This window comes from Marasmius oreades, chromosome 2 (genome assembly GCF_018924745.1).
Source record: "Marasmius oreades isolate 03SP1 chromosome 2, whole genome shotgun sequence".
In the NCBI taxonomy this organism is placed as follows: Eukaryota; Fungi; Basidiomycota; class Agaricomycetes; order Agaricales; family Marasmiaceae; genus Marasmius; species Marasmius oreades.
Window position 1 is genome coordinate 741,047 of NC_057324.1, and position 21,029 is coordinate 762,075.

Here is a 21,029-nt window from a genome sequence, read left to right on the forward strand (position 1 = left end):
ATAATTTATGTCAAAAATCGCAACTACGTCTTTCAAATCCATCTTACGTTACGACGTTATAAAAATCCGAGCCTCCCTTCTTCTTCTGGCATCGTCGTCGCATTTCCACCCCCTTTCGACTTTCTTCCCCCCTCATGACTATCCCTACACTTACAGGCGATCCTGATATCGACTCTTTATTGGGTCTCATCCACTCCGCGACGCGCATTGCAGTTGCGGAATACCGCAAGAGTGGATACGGTGTACCATCACCCAACGATTCTAATCCTCATCCTCTGGATACGGCTTCGGATGTTCTGGCTTTGAAGAAAGCGGTTAGAGTTCTGGAGGGGGCTTGCGAGCGTATCTGTACGACATTAGCGCAGCCAATGCATACTGTTGCGAATGTGAGTGCCTTTCCCTCCCCCCCCCTTTCCCCCTCTCTTCTCTTCCAATCCGACGAGCTCTGACACGATCTTTAATTTGTAGCGAAGTATGGCATACGAAGCGCCATGCCTCCGGCTCGCCGCCGAGCAAGGGGTCGCTGACATATTGGAAGGCTACCCTCAAGGTCTGCATATCGATAGGATCGCGGCAAAAACCAAACTCGATGCAAGTAAACTACGACAAGTTTTACGTTTACTCGCCACACGAGGATGTTTCAAAGAAGGTACGCACACACCCTTTGACTTCGCGTGGCCACTTTATCTCACTGCGGCCTCCCCTTCTTTTCCTTCTTCTTCTCTGTTTGTGCGTATAGTGGATGAGAACGTTTTTGCGAACAACCGCCTGTCGTGTACACTTCTCTCGTCGAACCCCGTTTCTGCGACTGTCTTGTTAACCACCGGGGAGTGTCTGAGAGCAGTCAATGCGCTCCCTGAGGCGTTGGTGGACCCTGATTATGCGTACAGTGGTGCAGTTAATAAAACTGCGTTTACGTATTCGGTTAGAGGAGACATGGAGAATGCTGCGTTGTTTGACTGGTACAAGGCGAATGTGAGTTACTATTTACTCTTTTGTTTAAGAAGTAACAGAAAGTGCTCACTCCTTGCTATTCATGTCCATTTATAGCCGGTTGTAGGGCAGGTGTGTCGTTATGTTTCGTTGTTCGTGGGCCTGCCCATAACTGGGCTACCTTTCTTATGAATCTAGCGTTTTGACCGAGCTATGATGGGGTGGAGTATGATAACGGGATCTATTGCGATGGTGAACAGTGAGGGTTTCAGCTCCGGGTGCCATTCCTTTGTTGACTAATGTTCACGATATTTTAACCAAGATTTCCCTTGGGAAAAGATGGCTCCCGGTACGACCTTATGTGATATTGGGTCTGGCGTCGGGACGATTCCACTGTCGATTGCGAAAGCCCACGCGCATGTACGGATTACTCTACAAGATCTACCTGAACCGCTGGAGCAGGCCAAATATGTATGTCCTTGTGCTCTCGTCCTTTTGCTTGTCATTATTGGGTCACCCAACGGTTGGATCTTTAGGTATGGTCAAGGGAATTCCCCGGAGGCTTAGATAACGAACGAGTCCAGTTTGTTCCTCTGGATTTCTTGAAGGGCATGCCAGTTGTAGGCCAAGATATATACTATGTGAGCCATGATATGGGTTTTAAACAAAACCCTCCGACCTGACGAGTACTTTGACTTTAGATGAAGCACGTTCTCCACGATTGGCCTGATTCAGAGGCTATCACAATCATCGATCACATAGCAAGCGCTATGACACTGCAAAGCCGTCTCCTTATTCGTGAGTTACCACCTGTACCTCAGTGTTTCTTCGTGTGGTTAATTCTTCCTTTTTACGGTAGATGACTTTGTTTTGAAGCATATGCACTCTGAAAGTAAACACCCGGAGTCTAGTCATATACGGATCGAACGGGTGTGTGACGAAAAGTGTCTGACTTGGAAATTCCATATCTTACACTAAAGAACCGTAGGCACCCTATCCTCTGCTACCGAATTACGGTACGGGAAACATCCGGAATTACACCCAAGACGTCGTAAGTCGTACTGCGCCCGATTTTTCGTCTTTCAGTTCCGCTCAAACCTTGGACTTCGCAGAATATGCTTGCTGTGTTCAACAGTAGGGAAAGGACGTGTGAGGAGTATTCAGCGTTGGGGTGAGTTGCTAACTCTTATAACGTTTATTCTAATTCTAATTAAATCCTTACTTTATGGTAGCGCGGCAGCTGGTCTTGAGCTGGTGAAGGTTTGGGATTTTGCGGAGACATACATGCTTGAATTTAGGCTTAACGCCAAAGTGATCGCCAGTGCTGTAGTTCCACGTAGTAATGTACGAATTTGATTGTATTAACCCGTAGGATGTAGATCGTGGGTGTTGTGGACCAACCCGCTGAACGCGACCGAATGTCCACCAGTATCTTTTGGTTTATTATGTAAAATAACAAGCGATTGTGAAGCACAGAGGCAGATTGGAAGATACGCTGAACTTCATTTCTCTGACCTGGACCACTATGTTCAACGTTCATACGTAGCACTGGCAGTCACCCACATCCCGGGCAAAAACGCTCGCAAAGCTATCCACGAGTCTGTGATCTTATTACGATAGGTAAGTACATAACTTTTCAAATCTTCACGTATAGAACAAGGCTGCAGGCATCCATTCCATTGAAACCAAGTATCCCTATCAGAAAAGGATGCTTAGATGGAACGTCCACCTGCATGAGTTACACGGGCACCATGATCGTCGTGGAGGGTATGCGGCGAGTCATGGAAAAGAATGTTCGAGCTTCACCCGTCGTTTATTCAATCCAGATTGTCCCAACCCTCCACATTTCTCAGAGGCCAACTTGAAGCCTCCTCAGTACTATTCTCAATCACAACCTTCACCCCATCCCGTTCCAGGAGCCTTATCTCCTCTAGCATATGGGCTTCCAGAACGAACTTCGATGCGTTCTTCACAACGGAAGGCACAACGCGGATTTTTTTCAAGGAACGACCGGGAACGGGAGTGACTTCGGATTGAAGGCGGCTGGGGCTCCTCGAGGCCGCAAAAGCGAGTAGTTTCGTTAGGATGTCAGATTTCAATTGGACACGAACGAGAGACATGTATTCGAGATTCGGGACGACAGGATTTTGAGACATAGAGGTGACGCTGTTTCCATGTTCGAACTTATTATGTTTTTTATCTTCAAACCACTCTCCCAGCTCAAGGTGTGTCAAATTAGGCGTTGTCTGTAACAGCAGAGAGAGAGGTGCTTCCCAGGTGGACTCTTAGTCAGGACAAAGGGAAAGCCACATGTGTCGCAGAGTTGGCGATGACCGTCGCAACATGGCGAGGAGTGAGGAGGGCCAACGCGTTACGTTTGTAGTCGAACTTGTGCACCCCAGACCAAAGGCTGAAAGAGTAGGCATCACCAGTGATGAACACAATACTTCGAGTATTGGATTGTCTATTCGTAGCAACTTGCTGTTCGAGTAGAATGACAAAGTGCGTAATGAGGGCATTCCAACAGGACGAATGATGTGATCAAGGGAATTTGGATGATCATCCGGATAAGCGTCCAGAAGCGCAAAAGAACGGAGGTTACTGGAGAGCTCAAGCACTCGGAGCAGGTGTTCCACACGCCTGAGGAGAATGGTGTCAAGGACCAATGTAGTGAGTTGGGGATAGGGAAGCGAGTTGGGGGGGTAAATTTTGCATATTTGGGCTTGCGTGAGCTTCGGAGCGTGACATATCGCCTGCCAGAACGGACTATTCAAGTTCAGTTCACCGGGAATGGGGGAATCAAGGCGGAGAGACAATAAATGGTGGAATGTGATATCCGTCTCTTCAAAATTATCAAGAGAAGAGAAGCCTATCAGATCGAGATATAGTCGCCCACACCGCCGTAGGAAATGACTCTTCAATAGTTCCCACATCACACTCGGAGTGCGTCCCGACCAATCTTCCGCTGCACGAAGATTCAAAGGACACTTTGCTGATTTTTCCAGAAAGGTCTCGATCAGGATCTTGTGTTCCGTGGAGAAATCCCTAAGCCCATTGATGCTAATTGAAGACCAAAGCGTGGGGCAGCTATTAGCAATGGCCCTCCAGCGGCGGCAGACGTGCGAGAGTACGATCGGGAATGCAGACACGGTAGTAGCAAAGGACCACAGATTGGGTGTCATTGTCATTGACAGAGAATAACCGTCTTCGGAGCTACCTGAGCAGGCAATTGAAAATATGGTTTCCCAGATTTCCGCAGGAACCGTACGCTGGACGGTGGTAATGGAATGACGCTGTGAAATCTGAGTTTCGAGTTGTTGCCTTTCAGCATCCAACTTTTCCAGAATTCGAGTTAGATAATCGGTAGTCTCCTCATGCAGCTGCAGCTGTTGCTTCTCGTTCTGCAACGAGTTCAACGTCTGAGCGATTTCTATCTTTGACGGTAGGTGACTGGAATGGAGGAGAATGGGATCGATTGGGTGTAACTGTAGCGGCTTGTGTATGTGGCTTTGACATTTTTCGTACAGGAGGGTTTGACTTTCTTCCATCTTGTCCGTCTAATAGATGCTAAAGATTGAAAACCAAATCAGAGTTATATCGGCAGTGTCAGAAGTGAAATATGCTGACTATTAGTATAGATTCTACGCGATGACTTCTTCTACTACGTCTGATTCCGTGGTCAGGAAGCCAAGTGGGTAGGAATGCAGCCGTTGGTCGATTGAAGTGACACTGGAGGCAGTTCAGAAGAGAAACGAACTCGCACGCGGTTGAATGTCGGAGTTTGAAAATGCTGACTGACTCTTGCGTATCGACGCCCACAATCGTCCATAATCGCCAAGCTCCCGTCGGAGTCCCTTTTCATGAGCACATAATGATCTCTTGATTCCCAACTTGGTTGCGAGATGATAACTATGAAGTTGTGCTATCATACAATCCGTTCAGTTACTACCACGTCCTCTTGATACACTGGTCGAAGGTATCAGTAATTTTGTGCACACTCTCAGGTTATACAAAGCCAATCTTGAGCTCACCGGAGGGGTTGGTCGCCGCTCGCATTGCCATCCGCCGTTGACGTGACTACTTTATTTTCTTTGAAAGGAAATTATGGCTGAGGCTGGCGACATGGGTCTACGTAAACTGCATTTCTTCCTGGAGATGCGCCCCCTGGACGACCTTGTCGGGGACGCCGGGGCCTACAGGCATTAATACGTCGGGGGTATCGGATGTCCTGGCCAGCATAACCTGGTATCCAATGCACCACCAAGAAAAAAAGATGGTGATTGATGATCGATGACCACGCAAGTGCCATATATATCTAATCTTCGGAATGGTCGGTCCTGGCGAAACTTAAGATCCGATCATAGACAAAAATCAATCCTGAACTTCTGATGTAGGTCCTAATAATCTACCTAATCTACATGTCTAATCGCGGATCATATAATGCATATGAAGGTCTTGTATCGGAGAGGGGAGGATATGATCTCCTACCTCCCGCAATCCCATGGCTTTATACTTGGAGACCTACACATCGTTAAGTGACGGCTGGGATTAGCTTATATCGCTCTTAACCTACGTTCAACGCCGTGTGAGTCGCAAGAGCAATAAAATTATCTGATTCTGAAGCCTGCGAAAGAGTGAGCACACTTTCATCCAAACGACGGGAAGCACAAACCTTGGAGCGAACAGCGTTGACAATAGCGGTCGCATGGCCTCGTCCTTGGTGATTCAGGTCTGTGACCAGGTTCGCACACCACCATCGTTTGGTTTTCTGCTGTTCCGTGAACAAAGGTTCGCCGTACTTTTTGATCGTTTCCGGGTACTGCATACGGCAACGAATGATTCATCAATCCTGAATTTAAGGTCTACGATTCTGGCAACCAAACATACCGCGTTGGTCCACCAATGCTGCACCTCCGGTTTCAATTTTCGGAATAATTCATCGTATCCCAAAGCACGTTGCGCTTCACTAAATGACGGATTTCTCATCAACACACGAGGTAAACTGAGAAACGATACAGACGTTGAGAAAATCACGACGCCCGGCTCAAACCAGAGACCAAAAGAAACGATAGCATTGGTCTCGTCGTCTTTGACCGCGTACATGTGACCCTCGAGAAGAGCGGCGCGAAGCATAGCACGAGCAAGCAATGGGTGGAGGCTCCAGTCACCTCCTATCATGATTTTGATAGCGGTGTCTACATATTGTGGTCAACCAAGTGGAAAATATCTAAAAAGGAGCACATACCGCCCTCGTATGCTGCAAGATGGAGATTAACTGCCTGTTCGAGTTCCTCTTCTGTGGGCACCTTCCGGTTTCATACCAATGCAACGGGTAGAGAACCTACTAGAGAACCTACTACACACCAGTGAGAGAAAGAATGCAATGAACAACTGACATTAGACTTGACGACCGGGTTAGGGGAAGCGTGTTATCGATGCGACGAGGACTGCACCTACTACTTATAATCGCCTCGCTTTCCCGAAAGGAGATATGAAGAATTTGATTCAATTTTATAGAGGCGTGACAGATGTGACGGTCTGATTGAGCTGTTAGCAGATTATGGAAAGTCGACGGACGATACTGCCTATTCATCCCATCCCCTAGGCTTGACCTCCACCCCAACCTTTCTAATCCATATCATGGGCATCTCCCTCTCCTTTCCACCGGCGCCCTTGACACCTCCCTCCCACTTTGTACCAGCTTCACCCTCGTCCCAGGTATAACACGTCGCAACAGCCAACTTGCTCCCATCTTTGTTGAAAGCCACGCTAGATACAGGGTTGTTATATTTCGGGTACTGGCGTAAACGTTTCTTGATTTTGTGGTCCCAAACAGACACTGTGCCATCGGAGCCGGCAGAAGCGAAGGTGTTGTAGGTCGGATGGAAAGCGAGAGAGTTTACTGGCCAGACGTGATCGACGCCATCTTCGGTAGTTTGTCGATGGCATTTGAAGGCATATTTTTTGGCTTGGGATTCTTCGGAGGGATCGAAATATTCCACTGCTATTCGCCCTTCGACGGAAGCTGTCGCATAGCCTAATATAAGAGTCGTTATTTAGGTGGTGGGTTACGGTTAATTAAATGAAAAAGGGATTTACCTTCACCCGTGACCATACAGGCAATACTACGAGTCATATACTTCAAACTGCTCTCCCTCTGCTGGGCTGGCATATCCATCTTCCTCACGTCATAAATGTTGAAGAGTCTACTGGCCATTGCCACTACGAGGGTGTTGTTCACGATGTCCATTTTATAAACTCGCTCTGGGGTTGTGTGGGAGGAGACTTGGGCAGTTGGGGCTCGCGGGTCGAAGAAACGAAGAGTGCGGTCCCAAGAGCCTGTTATTAAAGCGCCTGGAAACCGACAAAGTCAGCCAAATGAAATACCGCGTAGAACTTGCACTCACTCCGTTCATTGGAATGAACCATACTCGACACTGAATCGGAATGAGAGCCTAACACTGTGACTTTTTCATTTTCGAAATCCAGACTGTAAGTCAAATTAGTACCCGGAAAGCAAGGAATGCAAAGTAAACACACAATAGGAGTTCCAGCGTATGAAAAAGGAATTCAGAGTAAAAGTAACCAAGGTCACTCACTATCTGACAGCCGTGTCTAGTCCCCCACTAAAACCGTGTTGCCCGTCCTCAAAGCAGCACGATAAGACGGCAGCTCTGTGGTCGAATTTGCATTTCTGCTGGCTTTTTCCCGGATCACCTCCCACGTCGTAGAAGCGAACTGTCTGAAAAGGGAACAAAGTTTACTTCTCTCTCCTCACAACTGGGGAGTAGTTTGGACTCACAGTATCCCAAGACGATATAAGTAACTGATCTGGCTCTGTTGGAGAGAATTTCACTTGCGAAACGCTGTCAAACGGCGGGGAAGGAAGAGGAAACTGGTCGGCCATGGAGCGAGCTTTAAAGTTGCAGAGAGCGAAATGAGTGCGTCACGTGCCGCTTCTTGGAGTTTCACCATCGCCATCGACGGTGTCTCAACGAACTCAACGCTGTCCTTCACGATGAGCAAAAGCAAAGGCCTTCCATCTCTCGACCAACTCGCTGCGAGAATAAACGTTCTCCCACCCAATAGTAGTTCTTCCAATGATCCCTCTGCGGCATCACGTCCTCGTCATCTTCTGACGACGCTTCGCACGAACTCGACAACGTCCGTCAATACGGTCGCATCGTCTTCTGCAGATTCAATGGCAGTAAACCCACCAGCTACGAGGAGCACGTCACCCTCAGCGATAACAGTTGACAGTTCAGGCGTTTCAACCCCTTCGTCCGATGTTGCCATGATGCCTCCAGGCGGTGATTCGGGTATAACAGCAGATAAACTGGATAAACTACAACAACAGTCCTCGGACTCACCCACACCCAGCCCACCTTCCTCAGCTCCTCCGAAAAAAGTTAAAGGCTACAAAAACATTCCTAGCCTGGATGCTATCACAGCTAGACTTCTCAAAAAAGTTCCACATCAGGATCTCTCGATTGACGGGTCAACTCAACCTCCTGAACTAGCTCTTATCGAGGATCCAAAGACACCAGGTCTGCAGATCAAACCTCCCGAGCATCCTCTTCAACACCCTTGGACGATCTACCACGATACCAAAGCCAAATTCCCCCATACTCCTGCTCCTGGGAGTCAGCTGCTGACCCCAACTAGTGCATCACTTGAAGGACACTTCCCTGCAGCCCCAGTTGACTCGAACGATTACGAAGCGGGGTTGACGGTCGTCGGGACGTTCACAACCGTAGAACAGTTCTGCCGGTACTTCAACTGGCTGAAGCCGCCTAGTAAATTGGAGAGGAATAGTAACTACCACTTGTTCAAGGTATGTTTCTGTTGTCTTGATCATGAGAACCAATTTTTTGATTGTGGTGGCTGTTCTGTACCAACCCATAGGAGGGAATTAAACCGATGTGGGAAGACCCAGCGAATAAGAATGGCGGTAAATGGGTTTTAACGATGAAGAACAATCCTACCCTATTGGATAGGTCCATCTGTCTTCTTATTCTCAGATTTAGCGTATACTCATGGCTTTTCGTAGGTGCTGGAGTTGGGTAGCAATGGCTCTCGTGGGTGAGGAGCTCGAAGAGGATAACGATGATATTTGTGGGGCAGTTGTTAGTTTAAGGAGCAAGGTTGATAGGATTCAGGTGGGTAGTTTTAGTTTGTCATCGCACGAGCGCTCATTGCCCCGTGATGATCGCTTTTTCTGCTACCATGCGACAACGCTGACGTCCTCTCCCCAGGTATGGACACGCACAAAGGAAGACGTGGAAAGGATCAATGGAATTGGAAGGAAACTTGTAAAGTTGCTTGACATCGGGGAGAAAGATGGCATAGGATTGGAGTTCCAGGTATTGCTTTCAAACCTTTATCCGTCCTTAATCAGCGACTCAGCTATTCTTCCCAGTACAACACAGAAGACCGCCCACAACCAAACAAGTTCTTATCTATTCAATCGTTGCCAGCGACCGGATTCCGGACAACCTTTGCCAGCCCAGTTCAGGGTACCGGTGGTTTTGGTAACGCTGTTGGGTCACATGGGCCTACAAGATCCGTAGGTGGAGGGGTTCAACTGAACGGAGGAGACCAACAACAAAGCCCAGCTCAAACTGGCACAGGCTTCAGCGGTGGCGCGCTCGGTGGATGGAGGAAGTAGAGAGTGAAAGGAAGTGAAATTATTTATTCGATGTTCAGTCAATCAAGCAGACGAAATTTCGCGGGTGTATTTGTAGCTCAACGGAACGGTATTGGAATGTCTCTTCTCTTCTGTTATCCTTCGATTCAATTACGCATTACGCATACGATCCACAAATACATATCCTAATAAGCAAGCCCACCGGTCCTGTTGGAAGTCGAAAGTACAGAAGGATGGATGGAAACGAGAATCCTACACGTCTCCAGCCGCCCTCTACTCGCCTTCTCCCTCGCCAGCATCCAGCAAACTGTACTGTTTCGTCAACGCACACTCCCCACCCTTCTCAAGATCGATGCTGTACGAATAAAAGTAGCCTTCCGACGAGATGACCATTACCTGAGGCATCGTCCTTAAAACAAAAATGATGAGTATCAAATGATATCCTACATCATGGTTTTAAATCCACTCACCCACTCAGGGCCACCACACATCTCACCCCGCTAGTTGGTAACCGCAAGAATGCAAAATCCCTCGATGGCTCCCACATCTCCGTGATCGAGTTGGGGAGGTATCCGCCCATTGAGTGTGAAAGCGACTTTGTGACCTGGAGTGATCTCCGGCGGAGTGTGGAACTAAAGAAAACGCGCTGTCAACCGCATGTAAGGGGACGCAACGCTGAACGAGAACTTACGAAACACCACCACTCTTCTTCTTCTCTATAAACGCTTCATACCCTCCCCCTCCTCCATCAGGTTCATCAACAGAATCCACCGAAGCCGATGATGGACTCGTAGCACCTGCACCCTCTTTAATACCATTTACTCCTCCACTACCACCACCTTTGCCTCCTAATTTGAATATATGCACTGTATCGTGCGCCGAGCTGACCGCCAATAAAGACCCCACAGAGTTGAAGTTCATCGAATAGATTTTCGCTTCCCTAGTCCCTCTCCTGAACTGATAAAGTTTTTCCGCACCCGGTACGGACCATACACGAATCACGGTTCCCTTTTCTGATGATGTCGCGAGTAACGTTCCATTCGAAGAGAGTGATAAGAACGATATAGGAGCTTTGTGTGCTTGTATCACGTTGGCTACTGTGAGAGAACGAGTAGAGAAGAGGAGAACGTCTCCAGATTGGCTTGAGGTTGATGAGGGTGAAGATGTTGGAGGCGAAGGATGGGAAGATGAAGATGAAGAACCTGGTTGGGTGGAGAGGGGTGATGTAGGTGAGGGAACGGGGGAAGGGTATGCAAGGTAAGAGTTGTCTGTAGACGGTGATAGTGCACATATGGCTTGTTTCCAAGAAAGAATCAGAACTTTGGTATCGACAACTGTTAGGACGATACACACCATCTGGATTCGGCGTCGTCTCAATGACATGCAACAGTCTCATATTCGATATGTCGTAGATGTAGATTTCCAGCTCGAGAACGATGACAAGGGTTTTTCGGTTCATCTTGACTGCCAATATTGAAGAGGGAAAGAGCAGTTCGCATATCATGGATTGACGCTACGAACCACCGTCAGCCGGCGCTTTTTCGAGCTTGAGGACGGGAGATATACCTTGGTGTTGACGATCTGTAGCTTTCTGGGACTCGACTGTGGCACATCAGCAGCACCGACGAGCGCAATGAGACTCGTGCAGAACAGCATTTCAACTATTCCTCGCGCTCCGTCGTCTACGCAAACCAATATACGTGGTGAGTATCGTTCATTTTGAAAAGTAAGCAAAGGAACGCAACTCATGGTATAAACCCTCCCGAATGGATCACAGTTCGTGATACTGTAACCCTTTCTCGTTCCAACCGATATGCACCTGATGAATTAAGTAGGTTGCTCTGGTTAGTTTCTCCAGCAGAGTAATAAGAAAAAAGAGTGTACAGACGAGAAGTCTTGGTTGAAATTTGCGAATAACATATTCGAGTTGGTTCTTTCCGCCATAACGACAGTGGAGGACCGATGGAGGTGGGCGTTACTTACAGTCGGGTCTCAAGTTCTGACTCTACCCACTTGGGGCTAAGTCGCTAACTACGATCACGTGCTGGGCGTACCTGAACTGTGCGCACAGAACGAAAAGAAAGAATAATTTGACGAGTAAAGGAGTTATACGTAGGGGAAATCGACCAAAAAAAGTTACGGGGACGTCTTCTATCACTGAGCACGATAACTATACGCCTGCAACGCTCCTCGACCACCGCAAGTCTCTGCGCTGTTTCCGGGACATTTCCAGTTGCATCCTCCATTACCCAAGTGTAGAAGCCCAAGGAGCCCCGTGAGAAGTCCATCTAAAGAACCGGCACAGCCTAAGTGTTTCTAAGCATCAGTCCCCGTGGAAAGAAGAGCGAGGAAGAATTCAAACACGTACGGCAAGTATCACCACTGTCAACCGCACAACCGTGATATCCCTTTGCTAGACAGGCTGCTTGGCAAGCTTCTACGGTCAGTGCCTCTTCCAGTTCCACGATCAGAGGGAGGAGCAAGTCGAGTAGGCCACTAGAGAGAAAGAAACGTGAGAAGGGTAAAGAAAGACTATTTGAGACTTACAGGAGCGGTTTCCTGTAATATTGCCAGTCAAGTCAGGAAGTAGGAAAAACTTTTTTGAAAAAACTAACTGATAGCACCCGCACGGAGTCCAGGAGCCGACAGTACCATGGCCCGAGCCCTCGGAGCCTCCACCGCCAGAGCCCCCACCGGAACCTCCACCTCCAGAACTACCACTGCCAGAGCCGCCGCTGGTGCCTACATTCCTCGTATAGACGATTTCCCACCCCTCAGCCTCGCCACTTCCACATAACTCTCTCGGATCACCCGTACAGCCCATATAACACTTGTCGTACGATCCGTATTTAAAATCGTTTGCTGTACAGTTCCCGCACCCTACGAACGGGATTGAGAACCGATGAAGGCTAGGTCACAATAAAAGAGGAACGAACTCACAACACTCCTGTCCGTACTCGAGCCCAGCACACGTATAGCCAGATTTTGCACATCCATCGAGACATTTTTCGACTGTCATGTCTTTGATTGGGATATCAGTGCCCGGGTGGTAAGGTAAGTTACGACGTTCGCCTTCTCGCCACTTGGGCTCTCTGAAACGAATCAGCATTTACGCAAAAAGTACATGTGAGAAAAAAGACAGAAGGCCTCACTCTGCACACCCAACAGCCGTCCACTCTCCGCATTTTTCGACCAGCTGAGCGCGTTCGTACACGTTAATCGCGTAAACACCCCCACAGATCTCTTGAGAGTTGGCGGTGCAGGTCATATTGCAGTTGTTAGGACAGACGGTGTTGAAGGTATTCCAGTCCTTTCCGCAGTCTGGAGAGAAAGAAAGGTGTGGGTCCCTGGTTAGGGAATGAAAAAGAGAAAGAAGAAAGCGAACTCACAGCATTCATCACCATACTCGACGCCAGCGAGAGGAAAACCTTGTTGTGCGCATAGGTCAAGGCAGTATTCAACTGTGTTTTTACCACATGTATCTTGTTGGACTGGGAGGATACGTTGAGCAGAATCGCTACGAAAAATCATAATCAAGTGAGAACTAAAACCAGACTACTGAGGTGTTGGTCGACGCACACAAAACATCCCAAATGGTTCCACATCCCGTGGCGCTGAACGATAGGTCCCGTCCTGGAAGTAGCCGGAGAAGCGATCTACCAACGAGGCTTGATGTCAGCGAGCGAGAAAAAGGAAAACGGTGCTCACTGTGCTCAGGAAAAAGCAAAAAGTAGTAACAATGGTCGCTTGATAGGAATGCATCCTGCCTGACGAACGAGGTGAGTTGCGGTGGGATCTACCTCCATGACCTTGACCCTATATACCCTCCTACAATTTGCATCTGATTTCCACAACGGAGTCCGAAATGGAGGTGGAGTTGCCTTTTGGTTCGCAAGTCCGGAGTTTTGGCTGGAAGGCGCGACGACCTGTCGAAAAGAATTCTTGGTGCTTCGTTCGGATCCCAGAGGAAGACATCTTTCATCGCTCCTATTGACACCCGAGGCTCGGTATCCGATATTTCCGAGTACTCATTAGTCATTCTCTATCGTGCAGCCACGAGGAGCCCACTTGACAAGAGGAGATGAGGTACATTTCAAAGATTCAAAGGAAGTCCAATACCTGTCGAACCACGCTTCTAGTCGATTCGGTGACAACGGGAGTCGCTGATCTGCCTATGGAGCTGGCAGTCCGTTCGGTTTCTCGTGATACTATATTCAATGGGGTGAATTCGATTCTTCGATTTACTTATGACCTGAGAACTCACTGTAGATGGTGCTTGAATTGAGAAGCGATTGCCTTCCGTATCATAACCCCCAAGAGCGAGAGACTCGTCCATACGAAGACCTATACCATTATAATATGAAGTAGGGCCTTGTTGTGTCGAGCAATGACAACCACTCGTTCATAGAATTTATAGGTTGGTTAGGAAAGCTTCAGATTCTGGTACGATGGCAGTATGTAACCAGCCATATGCGACAATGGCAGTCATCGAGACCACAAAATCTGGTATAACAGGTTTCCTGAATCGATAAAGCTTTGAAGTCCCCGTCACGCTTTGAGATGGCCACGCGTAGCTTGAATCGTAGCTAAAAATTTCATGTTACTTTAAATAAACTGTGGACATTCGTCAGAAACATGGAGCCTACAGCGGTACTCCTCACTTAAAAGCTAATTTCCAAGTTTGAAAGTAAGTTCATCTTCGACTGGCACTATTAGATAAATCTTCATAGACGATGGTGCGTCGCGTCGGTGACGATGATGGTGGTTCAGAATCTGGCGGAATTTCCAAAAATGGTAACACCTGCATTCCGGAGCCTGCCCTAAACCCAATAAGTCGGGCAAGATCGTCCCCTTTGCCCCCAAGTTCCTCACCACTTACCACGTCGTCGAGGTTAGTCTGCTCATCGTTCTGTCCAGCGAATACACCATTTACTCATCGACCATTGCTCCGCCTTTTCCATCTCCTGTTTTGCCCTTTCCGTGCTACCCGTGCACCGCCCCTTGCTGCGACATATAAAATAATTTCCTTCAGCTCCATTTCTTTCTAGCTAACGCCCACCCCCCAATTCTTAATCTCCCCTCTCTTCACGTAATTCAGTACAATGGAAGAAGAAGTCGCTGCCCTCGTGAGTAGTCCTTTTTCTATCCCTTATTCCAGCTGGCTGACTCCTTTACAGGTTATCGATAATGGATCTGGAATGTGCAAGGCTGGCTGTGAGTACAAATCTTCGTTGATACTAAGATCTGAACTTCATCTGACTGTTCTCTAGTTGCTGGTGAGCTATCAACGCCTTAGAATCGTATATGTGGGCTCACAGATACACGATCGTGATTGCAGGCGACGACGCTCCCCGTGCTGTCTTCCCGTAAGGCTCTAGTTTTGAGCAGCTCACGACTATAACTTACTGTGGAATATAGCTCTATTGTCGGTCGTCCACGTCATCAGGGTGTTATGGTCGGAATGGGTCAGAAAGACTCCTATGTTGGGTATGTTTCACTGTAGCGACCTTCTGTGTTGACGCTAATTCTTGCAATAGTGATGAAGCTCAATCGAAGCGTGGTATTCTCACCTTGAAGTACCCTATCGAGCACGGTATTGTCACTAACTGGGATGATATGGAGAAGATCTGGCATCACACCTTCTACAACGAACTCCGTGTAGCTCCTGAGGAACACCCCGTGCTCCTCACCGAAGCTCCTCTCAACCCCAAGGCAAACCGAGAAAAAATGACTCAAATCATGTTCGAGACGTTCAACACTCCCGCCTTCTACGTCGCCATCCAGGCCGTCTTGTCCCTGTACGCCTCCGGTCGTACTACTGGTATCGTCCTGGACTCTGGTGATGGTGTATCTCACACTGTCCCTATCTACGAAGGTTTCGCGCTCCCTCATGCCATTCTTCGTCTCGATCTCGCCGGTCGTGATTTGACCGACTTTTTAATCAAGAACTTGATGGAGAGAGGTTACCCCTTCACCACCACCGCCGAGCGTGAAATTGTCCGTGACATCAAAGAGAAGCTTTGCTACGTTGCTCTCGACTTTGAGCAGGAGATGCAAACTGCTGCTCAGTCCTCTCAACTGGAGAAGAGCTACGAGTTGCCCGACGGTCAGGTCATCACGATCGGTAACGAGCGGTAAGCAAATGCCTATCTCTTCTGTACATTTCAATCTCCAATTACCTTTTTCTTCTCTTAGATTCCGCGCTCCTGAGGCTCTCTTCCAGCCGGCCTTCCTCGGCCTTGAAGCTGCAGGTGTCCACGAGACCACTTACAACTCCATCTTCAAGTGTGATCTTGACATCCGTCGTGACCTTTACGGCAACATTGTCCTCTCTGGTGGTACTACCATGTTCCCCGGTATTGCTGAGCGTATGCAGAAGGAGTTGACTGCTCTCTCGCCATCGAGCATGAGGGTATGTGATTGAACTGCTCCGCTAAACTTTAGTCTCTAACGATAACCTGAATTAGGTCAAGATCGTTGCTCCCCCCGAGCGTAAATACTCGGTCTGGATTGGTGGTTCGATTCTTGCCTCCCTCAGCACATTCCAAAACTTGTGGTGCTCGAAGCAAGAGTACGACGAGTCTGGTCCTGGTATCGTCCACCGCAGTATGTCATTTTCATCTCATAGTCGAATGCTTTTACTCAACCTTGATACTTCTGTACAGAGTGCTTCTAAGTGTCGCGATATTGGACAGAGCTCGGATGAAGGGTTGGCTGGATTACACCTTACGACCAATATACTTCATTTGTGGGATAGTATAATAAAAATTTGGTTCTTTCCCCCCTCTCTCACTTTTCCCTTTTTGTGATGACATGAAAAGATGCTTTTTCCCTCCTTTATTGTACCAACTTTTGATGTCTGATTTTTTGTACCTAGAGAGCGTTTTTTGGTGTAGATAACGCGGCCTTGATCAGCAATTGGCGTTTCGTGTTAAGATATGCCGCCAATGTTGTTTACGTGTTCGCCCTTGGGAAGGTTCAAGTGAACACAGTAAACACCGTCGTCCTCAACAAATCAAACGGAAACGTTACCCACGTGAGCGTCACTAGCCTCTCCTGTAACAGCTCCTATTCAACTCAGCTTCTCTCTCTTTCCAAGCAATGGGGAAGAAAAACTTCAGAGTTGACATGCCCCCAGAAGATACCAGACCCAAACTGCGCCGATTGAAGAGAGCAAGGCTTACCAGTGTCCCAGTACAGTCTGCCCAAAGCAACTTTAGCTGGCATGGACTGCTCGATCGACTGGTGAAAGATATGCCTTTGGATATTGTAGTCGAGGTTCGTATTGAAATCTGTTCTTTCCTTCTTCTAGAACTCTCATGGGTGAATAATAGATTTCTGCGTACTTGCAACCCCTCGATCTGCTCTCGTTGTCTCGAACAAACAGAGATCTCCGTACTTTCCTCACATCCCGGTCCTCCGAAATTGTCTGGCGGTCAGCTCGAGCAAACGCATACCTATCGCTCCCTCCTATCCTAGAAGATTTGGACGAACCGTCTTACGCTAGCTTGGCATTTGATGCAACTTGCTATGTGTGCAGACGTCCGTGCCAAAGAATCATTTGGGAGCTCAGGGTATGCTGTCACCCGGACAAATGCGAATCTGGAATGTACGTTTCTTGTTTCCTCTATCTCAACATCAATATCAGATGATGTGTTAAATGCAATCTGCTTCAAGATTCTTCACCATTGACGATCTTCCTGAACAACTACCTCACTATGCCACAGAACTAAAGGAGCTAGGGGAACTGACAGACGTCTCCTTCCAAACGCGTGAGTCACCTAAATGTTCCTCTCGACAACAACCTTCCCGTATTCCTTTTTATACAGGTGTTCAGAAGCACAATGATGAGGGCATGGCTATGACATATTGTAAGCAAGTCGTCGAACAACACTGTCGTGAATATGTCAAAGTAAAACACGATGCCGAAAAACTCGAGAAATGGAGATCTTCAAGAGAAGAATACTACAATGCCCGGGAACAGGTATGTCTCCTGATCCGAAATCCAGCGTTACGGGACCATGTTAAACTTTTCTGTCGGTTCTTACGTCAGTAGGCCCGCGAATGCTGTCTCTGGCAGCGGAAAACGTACACAATGAGACGGGGGGAGTAAGTAAAATACACATTGCTATTGTGAATCGGTTATTGTCATGCTTATCGTCAGTCAGGATAACATCCCAGCTAGATGGGCTCGGTTTCAGTCGTGAACCCGGCTTTCGGAGCTCTATACAACACCCTTTAGTTCGTCAAACAAAGCTCTTGACTCAACATGGTACGAAGCATGATCGCAACCGTCATTTCGGTTTGTTTACTATGCATAGAATGGTGTAATATTAAACCGATCCTCATCAAAGTCATCCAAGACTTCCCGGCCAAAGTTATTCAATACGAACGCAACGAGCGCTTTCGGGCCCTGAATATATGCTTTATGTCTCGATACGATGATCTTTGCGAAGAGGTGCAGGAGGAAACGAACCGAACTCTGATGCCTGTCGACGATTTTCTCGCTTCACCTGCTGCAAGGACCGTCAACGGCTTGATTTATTTTTCCCTGCCGGAAATGGATGAAGAAGATATTTTCCCTGCCTATATCCGCGACCTTCGCACACATCTTGATCGATTATCTGGTGAATGGGTCCGTCAAAAGGCGAAGGAGCTGAAACAGTCTATCCACCAATCAGCCGACAAAGGTTACGCGTCCTACTCGGATCTCCGCAAGAATGTGTTTCAATGCAAGGCATGTTCAAAGTTCTTTTGGGTACCTCAAGTATACATGCACCAATGTACGAAAGACGATGAAGAGGGAACGATCGAGGACAAGGATAAGTGGCCGACCGATTGGAAGTACCCTTACAACCCATCCAAGATGTATCCCCGTTTCAGGATATGGAACGCAAAGAGATTTCGATGGCATGCTTCCGCTACGATGTGCGCGAAAAAGGCTATGAAGTTGTGTGGAGCGAAGACTGTTGAAGAGCTTGGTAAGATCAACCCGGAGGTGGAGTGCATGCATAAGGACTGTTATGGCGAAGGGAAAAATCAACATCTTGTTAAGTGGCGAGATGTAAAACCCTGCAGTATGGTCATCCGTGCTTGTTTTCTTGCTTCCGATTGTTCTCACTGGCCTTTTCTCTGTACCAGATTTCCCACCCTCACCTGTGCACGCGATATCTGCCGTTGACAAGAGGGAAACGAGAAAGTCGCGAGGCTTACGTCGCCCAGGTTGAACCTATTTATTGTGAGTCGTCCACATTATGAGGGCGGACTCGGATGAAACACCTTCCAACCGATAATATACCTCATTTTTGGGATAGTACAGTAAATTGATTTTTCCCCTCTATTATTCGTGTATTTTAAAAAAGGCTTCTCTTTTATCGTACCGACTTTTGACATCTACTTCTTTGTACCTGTAGATAACTCGCAAGTCGCTCGTTGAGTGTGGTTCGCACTTTCACACTCGACGTTGCACAATCCTCAGGACATTGGAACTCCAGTGTTTGTACTTAGACAGTCTCTGTATGAGGTCATGGACATTATCGTCTATACTTATCACAACAGAAGACTGCGAATCTAAAATATGATAAAAAGTGTTCTGGTTCAAATAGTGGTTGTTCCTCTCTTCAAACTGAAGGAAAAACTAAACGGAGTATTTTGTTTCCGCTTGATCGTGATATGCAGGCCCTCTTTCAGTAACACTCGCTCCCACCGGTTGAATATATTGGAACCAGGAATGCTAAACACCTCCAAAGCAACCACTTGGGGTCGACGCACTCCGAAAGAGTCCTCATCGAACTTGGCCTCGTCTGTGTCCTTGGCCCCAATCTTCCATCGAGATTCTACAAAGCCACGAACCACCTCCTCGCTCAGAGATATCATCTCGCACCGGAGTTCGATTAATTCTGGAAGGACGCAAGTAATAGTCGCACGTGGAAGCCCGGGGGTCATCGATCGGATCAGCCCGTCGTCCACCTCACTACAGTCCGACATCGTAAGTTTCCAAAGACCAGGTGTGACCCGCATAAACAGGTTTTCCATTTCACTGGGAGTCGACATTAGACCTCCTCTGACCTCTAGCTCTCTCAAGAGACAGCCTGAACGGAGCAACATATCCCGAACGTTGTTTCCTGCTCCGTAGCATCCGTCAAGATACAAACTCTCGAGTTGAGGGGTGATAAAATCATCGAGCAGTGTGGGAACTCGGCAAAGGCGCACTGCTGACCGTTGTGAATTCGGGAGTTTGGTTATCAGAGAGAGCGAGCGGAGTGAGTTGAATGTCAAGAGAGCCCCAAAGTCCACCCTTGCATAAAGATCTACTTGGGTCAAGGAGAGATGTTGGAGGTGATCTTGCGACGGAAATGATCCGATACAGTTGAGCGTACTCCTCGTCATGCAGTAATTCTCGAGGCTTACAGTGCAGACGAGGGAAGTGACAGATGGAGGGAGTGAAGAAGAACGTATGTTACACAGGATAAGTTTCCGAATAGCGGGTCCATGCAGGCAGAATCCCGCCCTCCAGAAATCATTGCGGCCGTCTAATACCGTCTTCCACATCAAGGTTTCCAACAATGGCAGTCTGCTACACATTTGAACGAGGGCTTGTGTGGCACCCACAGGAACAGCGGCGTACAACTCGTTCCATCGGGGAGAGACTGCCATCAATAGACGGAGGATTGGAAACGAGTTGATACTGATGGTCTCGTAGTCGGTTTTTGGCAAGTTGATTGTCAAGCATACCTTCAATGGCAAGTTCTCCGATCTCACGAGCGCAGCGACCAATCTTCGAAGCCGTCGAAGCATATTCTCTGTTTTTTTCTTCTTTTCTCCCAAATTCACTTCATACTCTAAACCTTTCGGCCCACTAGCATCTTCAGCACTCGATCGATATGGATACAATAGCCGGGAGATGTCTTTATCGTCCGTCCCAACTTTGATGTGTAGGAACGACCAGAGATAGGGCATATCGAGGGCGATATCGTGCCATCTGTTTGATACTCTCGAGAGCAGTAATGCAGGTGGCCATCGACCTATCTCACATTTACCATCTGGTTCGGAAGTATATTCCTCATTCAGACGGTATCTTTGTCTGGTAAGTGGCGGAGTAGGGCGGGCCTTCATCCAACTATCGGACCAGCATGCAATATCGAACGTGGAATCGACGTATAGTTTGAAGATTTCGACTAAGATTTCGGTTGGAAGACGGGAGATGTGGGAGACGGTCACTGGTGGAATTTTGTCGTTGTTGACATCAGTAGAAGCTTGGAAAGGGGAGTATCCTTCAAATAGAGTGCTGAGTACTTCGGAAGAATCGTCGTCGTCGTTATCGAGAAGAAGGAGAGAGGAATGGGATTCGAATATGGCGTTGAGTCGTTTGCAGAATTCGTCGCCGAGGAGGGGTTTCAGTTGGTCAACATCGTTGTACCGCATTGTTAATGGTGGTTGATAGATCTAG

General features: G+C 47.9%; 12 protein-coding genes across 12 annotated transcripts; 5 read left to right on the forward strand and 7 right to left on the reverse strand.

Moving 5' to 3' along the window:
- Nucleotides 1–134: 134 nt before the first annotated feature.
- E1B28_003813 (uncharacterized protein) lies at nt 135–2,289 on the forward strand (the record flags this gene model as incomplete). Its single annotated transcript, XM_043148247.1, has 11 exons — nt 135–386; nt 469–649; nt 740–975; nt 1,132–1,192; nt 1,256–1,404; nt 1,470–1,574; nt 1,635–1,731; nt 1,793–1,863; nt 1,922–1,984; nt 2,046–2,104; nt 2,166–2,289. The coding sequence occupies 11 exons, from the start codon at nt 135–137 to the stop codon at nt 2,287–2,289; spliced, it is 1,398 nt and encodes a 465-aa protein (XP_043012839.1).
- A 461-nt stretch (nt 2,290–2,750) lies between these two features.
- E1B28_003814 (uncharacterized protein) lies at nt 2,751–3,089 on the reverse strand (the record flags this gene model as incomplete). The annotated part of the gene is made up of 1 exon (XM_043148248.1): nt 2,751–3,089. One exon carries the CDS (start codon nt 3,087–3,089, stop codon nt 2,751–2,753), a length of 339 nt encoding a protein of 112 aa, XP_043012840.1.
- A 129-nt stretch (nt 3,090–3,218) lies between these two features.
- E1B28_003815 (uncharacterized protein) lies at nt 3,219–4,481 on the reverse strand (the record flags this gene model as incomplete). The annotated part of the gene is made up of 1 exon (XM_043148249.1): nt 3,219–4,481. One exon carries the CDS (start codon nt 4,479–4,481, stop codon nt 3,219–3,221), a length of 1,263 nt encoding a protein of 420 aa, XP_043012841.1.
- An 874-nt stretch (nt 4,482–5,355) lies between these two features.
- On the reverse strand, nt 5,356–6,331 carry E1B28_003816 (uncharacterized protein; the record flags this gene model as incomplete). Its single annotated transcript, XM_043148250.1, has 7 exons — nt 5,356–5,454; nt 5,507–5,557; nt 5,606–5,752; nt 5,821–5,899; nt 5,954–6,128; nt 6,179–6,229; nt 6,298–6,331. 7 exons carry the CDS (start codon nt 6,329–6,331, stop codon nt 5,356–5,358), a joined length of 636 nt encoding a protein of 211 aa, XP_043012842.1.
- Nucleotides 6,332–6,518: 187 nt separating this feature from the next.
- On the reverse strand, nt 6,519–7,840 carry E1B28_003817 (uncharacterized protein; the record flags this gene model as incomplete). The annotated part of the gene is made up of 5 exons (XM_043148251.1): nt 6,519–6,970; nt 7,033–7,287; nt 7,341–7,423; nt 7,533–7,675; nt 7,736–7,840. The coding sequence occupies 5 exons, from the start codon at nt 7,838–7,840 to the stop codon at nt 6,519–6,521; spliced, it is 1,038 nt and encodes a 345-aa protein (XP_043012843.1).
- Nucleotides 7,841–7,888: 48 nt separating this feature from the next.
- Nucleotides 7,889–9,774, forward strand: E1B28_003818 (uncharacterized protein). The gene is made up of 5 exons (XM_043148252.1): nt 7,889–8,767; nt 8,839–8,930; nt 8,984–9,092; nt 9,189–9,296; nt 9,353–9,774. Exons 1-5 carry the CDS (start codon nt 7,952–7,954, stop codon nt 9,599–9,601), a joined length of 1,374 nt encoding a protein of 457 aa, XP_043012844.1. The 5' UTR covers nt 7,889–7,951; the 3' UTR covers nt 9,602–9,774.
- Nucleotides 9,775–11,574, reverse strand: ATG18 (autophagy protein). The gene is made up of 7 exons (XM_043148253.1): nt 11,469–11,574; nt 11,326–11,399; nt 11,147–11,262; nt 10,934–11,093; nt 10,272–10,875; nt 10,051–10,212; nt 9,775–9,989 (listed from the first exon to the last, which is right to left on the reverse strand). Exons 1-7 carry the CDS (start codon nt 11,522–11,524, stop codon nt 9,854–9,856), a joined length of 1,308 nt encoding a protein of 435 aa, XP_043012845.1. The 5' UTR covers nt 11,525–11,574; the 3' UTR covers nt 9,775–9,853.
- A 72-nt stretch (nt 11,575–11,646) lies between these two features.
- E1B28_003820 (uncharacterized protein) lies at nt 11,647–13,342 on the reverse strand (the record flags this gene model as incomplete). The annotated part of the gene is made up of 7 exons (XM_043148254.1): nt 11,647–11,886; nt 11,949–12,460; nt 12,521–12,672; nt 12,733–12,901; nt 12,970–13,097; nt 13,160–13,236; nt 13,289–13,342. The coding sequence occupies 6 exons, from the start codon at nt 13,340–13,342 to the stop codon at nt 12,048–12,050; spliced, it is 993 nt and encodes a 330-aa protein (XP_043012846.1). The 3' UTR covers nt 11,647–11,886; nt 11,949–12,047.
- A 1,340-nt stretch (nt 13,343–14,682) lies between these two features.
- On the forward strand, nt 14,683–16,256 carry ACT1_1 (actin; the record flags this gene model as incomplete). Its single annotated transcript, XM_043148255.1, has 9 exons — nt 14,683–14,706; nt 14,758–14,794; nt 14,851–14,856; nt 14,919–14,946; nt 14,999–15,067; nt 15,118–15,714; nt 15,776–15,992; nt 16,048–16,186; nt 16,246–16,256. The coding sequence occupies 9 exons, from the start codon at nt 14,683–14,685 to the stop codon at nt 16,254–16,256; spliced, it is 1,128 nt and encodes a 375-aa protein (XP_043012847.1).
- Nucleotides 16,257–16,681: 425 nt separating this feature from the next.
- Nucleotides 16,682–17,636, forward strand: E1B28_003822 (uncharacterized protein; the record flags this gene model as incomplete). Its single annotated transcript, XM_043148256.1, has 4 exons — nt 16,682–16,858; nt 16,915–17,189; nt 17,258–17,564; nt 17,634–17,636. 4 exons carry the CDS (start codon nt 16,682–16,684, stop codon nt 17,634–17,636), a joined length of 762 nt encoding a protein of 253 aa, XP_043012848.1.
- Nucleotides 17,637–17,675: 39 nt separating this feature from the next.
- On the forward strand, nt 17,676–18,807 carry E1B28_003823 (uncharacterized protein; the record flags this gene model as incomplete). Its single annotated transcript, XM_043148257.1, has 4 exons — nt 17,676–17,689; nt 17,749–17,852; nt 17,902–18,657; nt 18,722–18,807. The coding sequence occupies 4 exons, from the start codon at nt 17,676–17,678 to the stop codon at nt 18,805–18,807; spliced, it is 960 nt and encodes a 319-aa protein (XP_043012849.1).
- Nucleotides 18,808–19,177: 370 nt separating this feature from the next.
- Nucleotides 19,178–21,004, reverse strand: E1B28_003824 (uncharacterized protein; the record flags this gene model as incomplete). Its single annotated transcript, XM_043148258.1, has 1 exon — nt 19,178–21,004. The coding sequence occupies one exon, from the start codon at nt 21,002–21,004 to the stop codon at nt 19,178–19,180; it is 1,827 nt and encodes a 608-aa protein (XP_043012850.1).
- Between the last annotated feature and the right edge of the window lie 25 nt (nt 21,005–21,029).

Excerpts from the sequence above, each read along its gene's own strand:
- ATG18 (XM_043148253.1), bottom strand. The coding sequence starts at position 11,524 with ATGGCGGAAAGAACCAACTCGAATATGTTATTCGCAAATTTCAACCAA. Across the intron at positions 11,263-11,325 it reads CGGGAGGGTTTATACCATGA|ACGACGGAGCGCGAGGAATA; the intron begins GTTGCGTTCCTT and ends TGGTTTGCGTAG. Across the intron at positions 10,213-10,271 it reads AAGAAGAGTGGTGGTGTTTC|TTCCACACTCCGCCGGAGAT; the intron begins GTAAGTTCTCGT and ends CGTTTTCTTTAG.
- E1B28_003818 (XM_043148252.1), top strand. The coding sequence starts at position 7,952 with ATGAGCAAAAGCAAAGGCCTTCCATCTCTCGACCAACTCGCTGCGAGA. Across the intron at positions 8,768-8,838 it reads GTAACTACCACTTGTTCAAG|GAGGGAATTAAACCGATGTG; the intron begins GTATGTTTCTGT and ends ACCAACCCATAG. Across the intron at positions 9,297-9,352 it reads GCATAGGATTGGAGTTCCAG|TACAACACAGAAGACCGCCC; the intron begins GTATTGCTTTCA and ends TATTCTTCCCAG.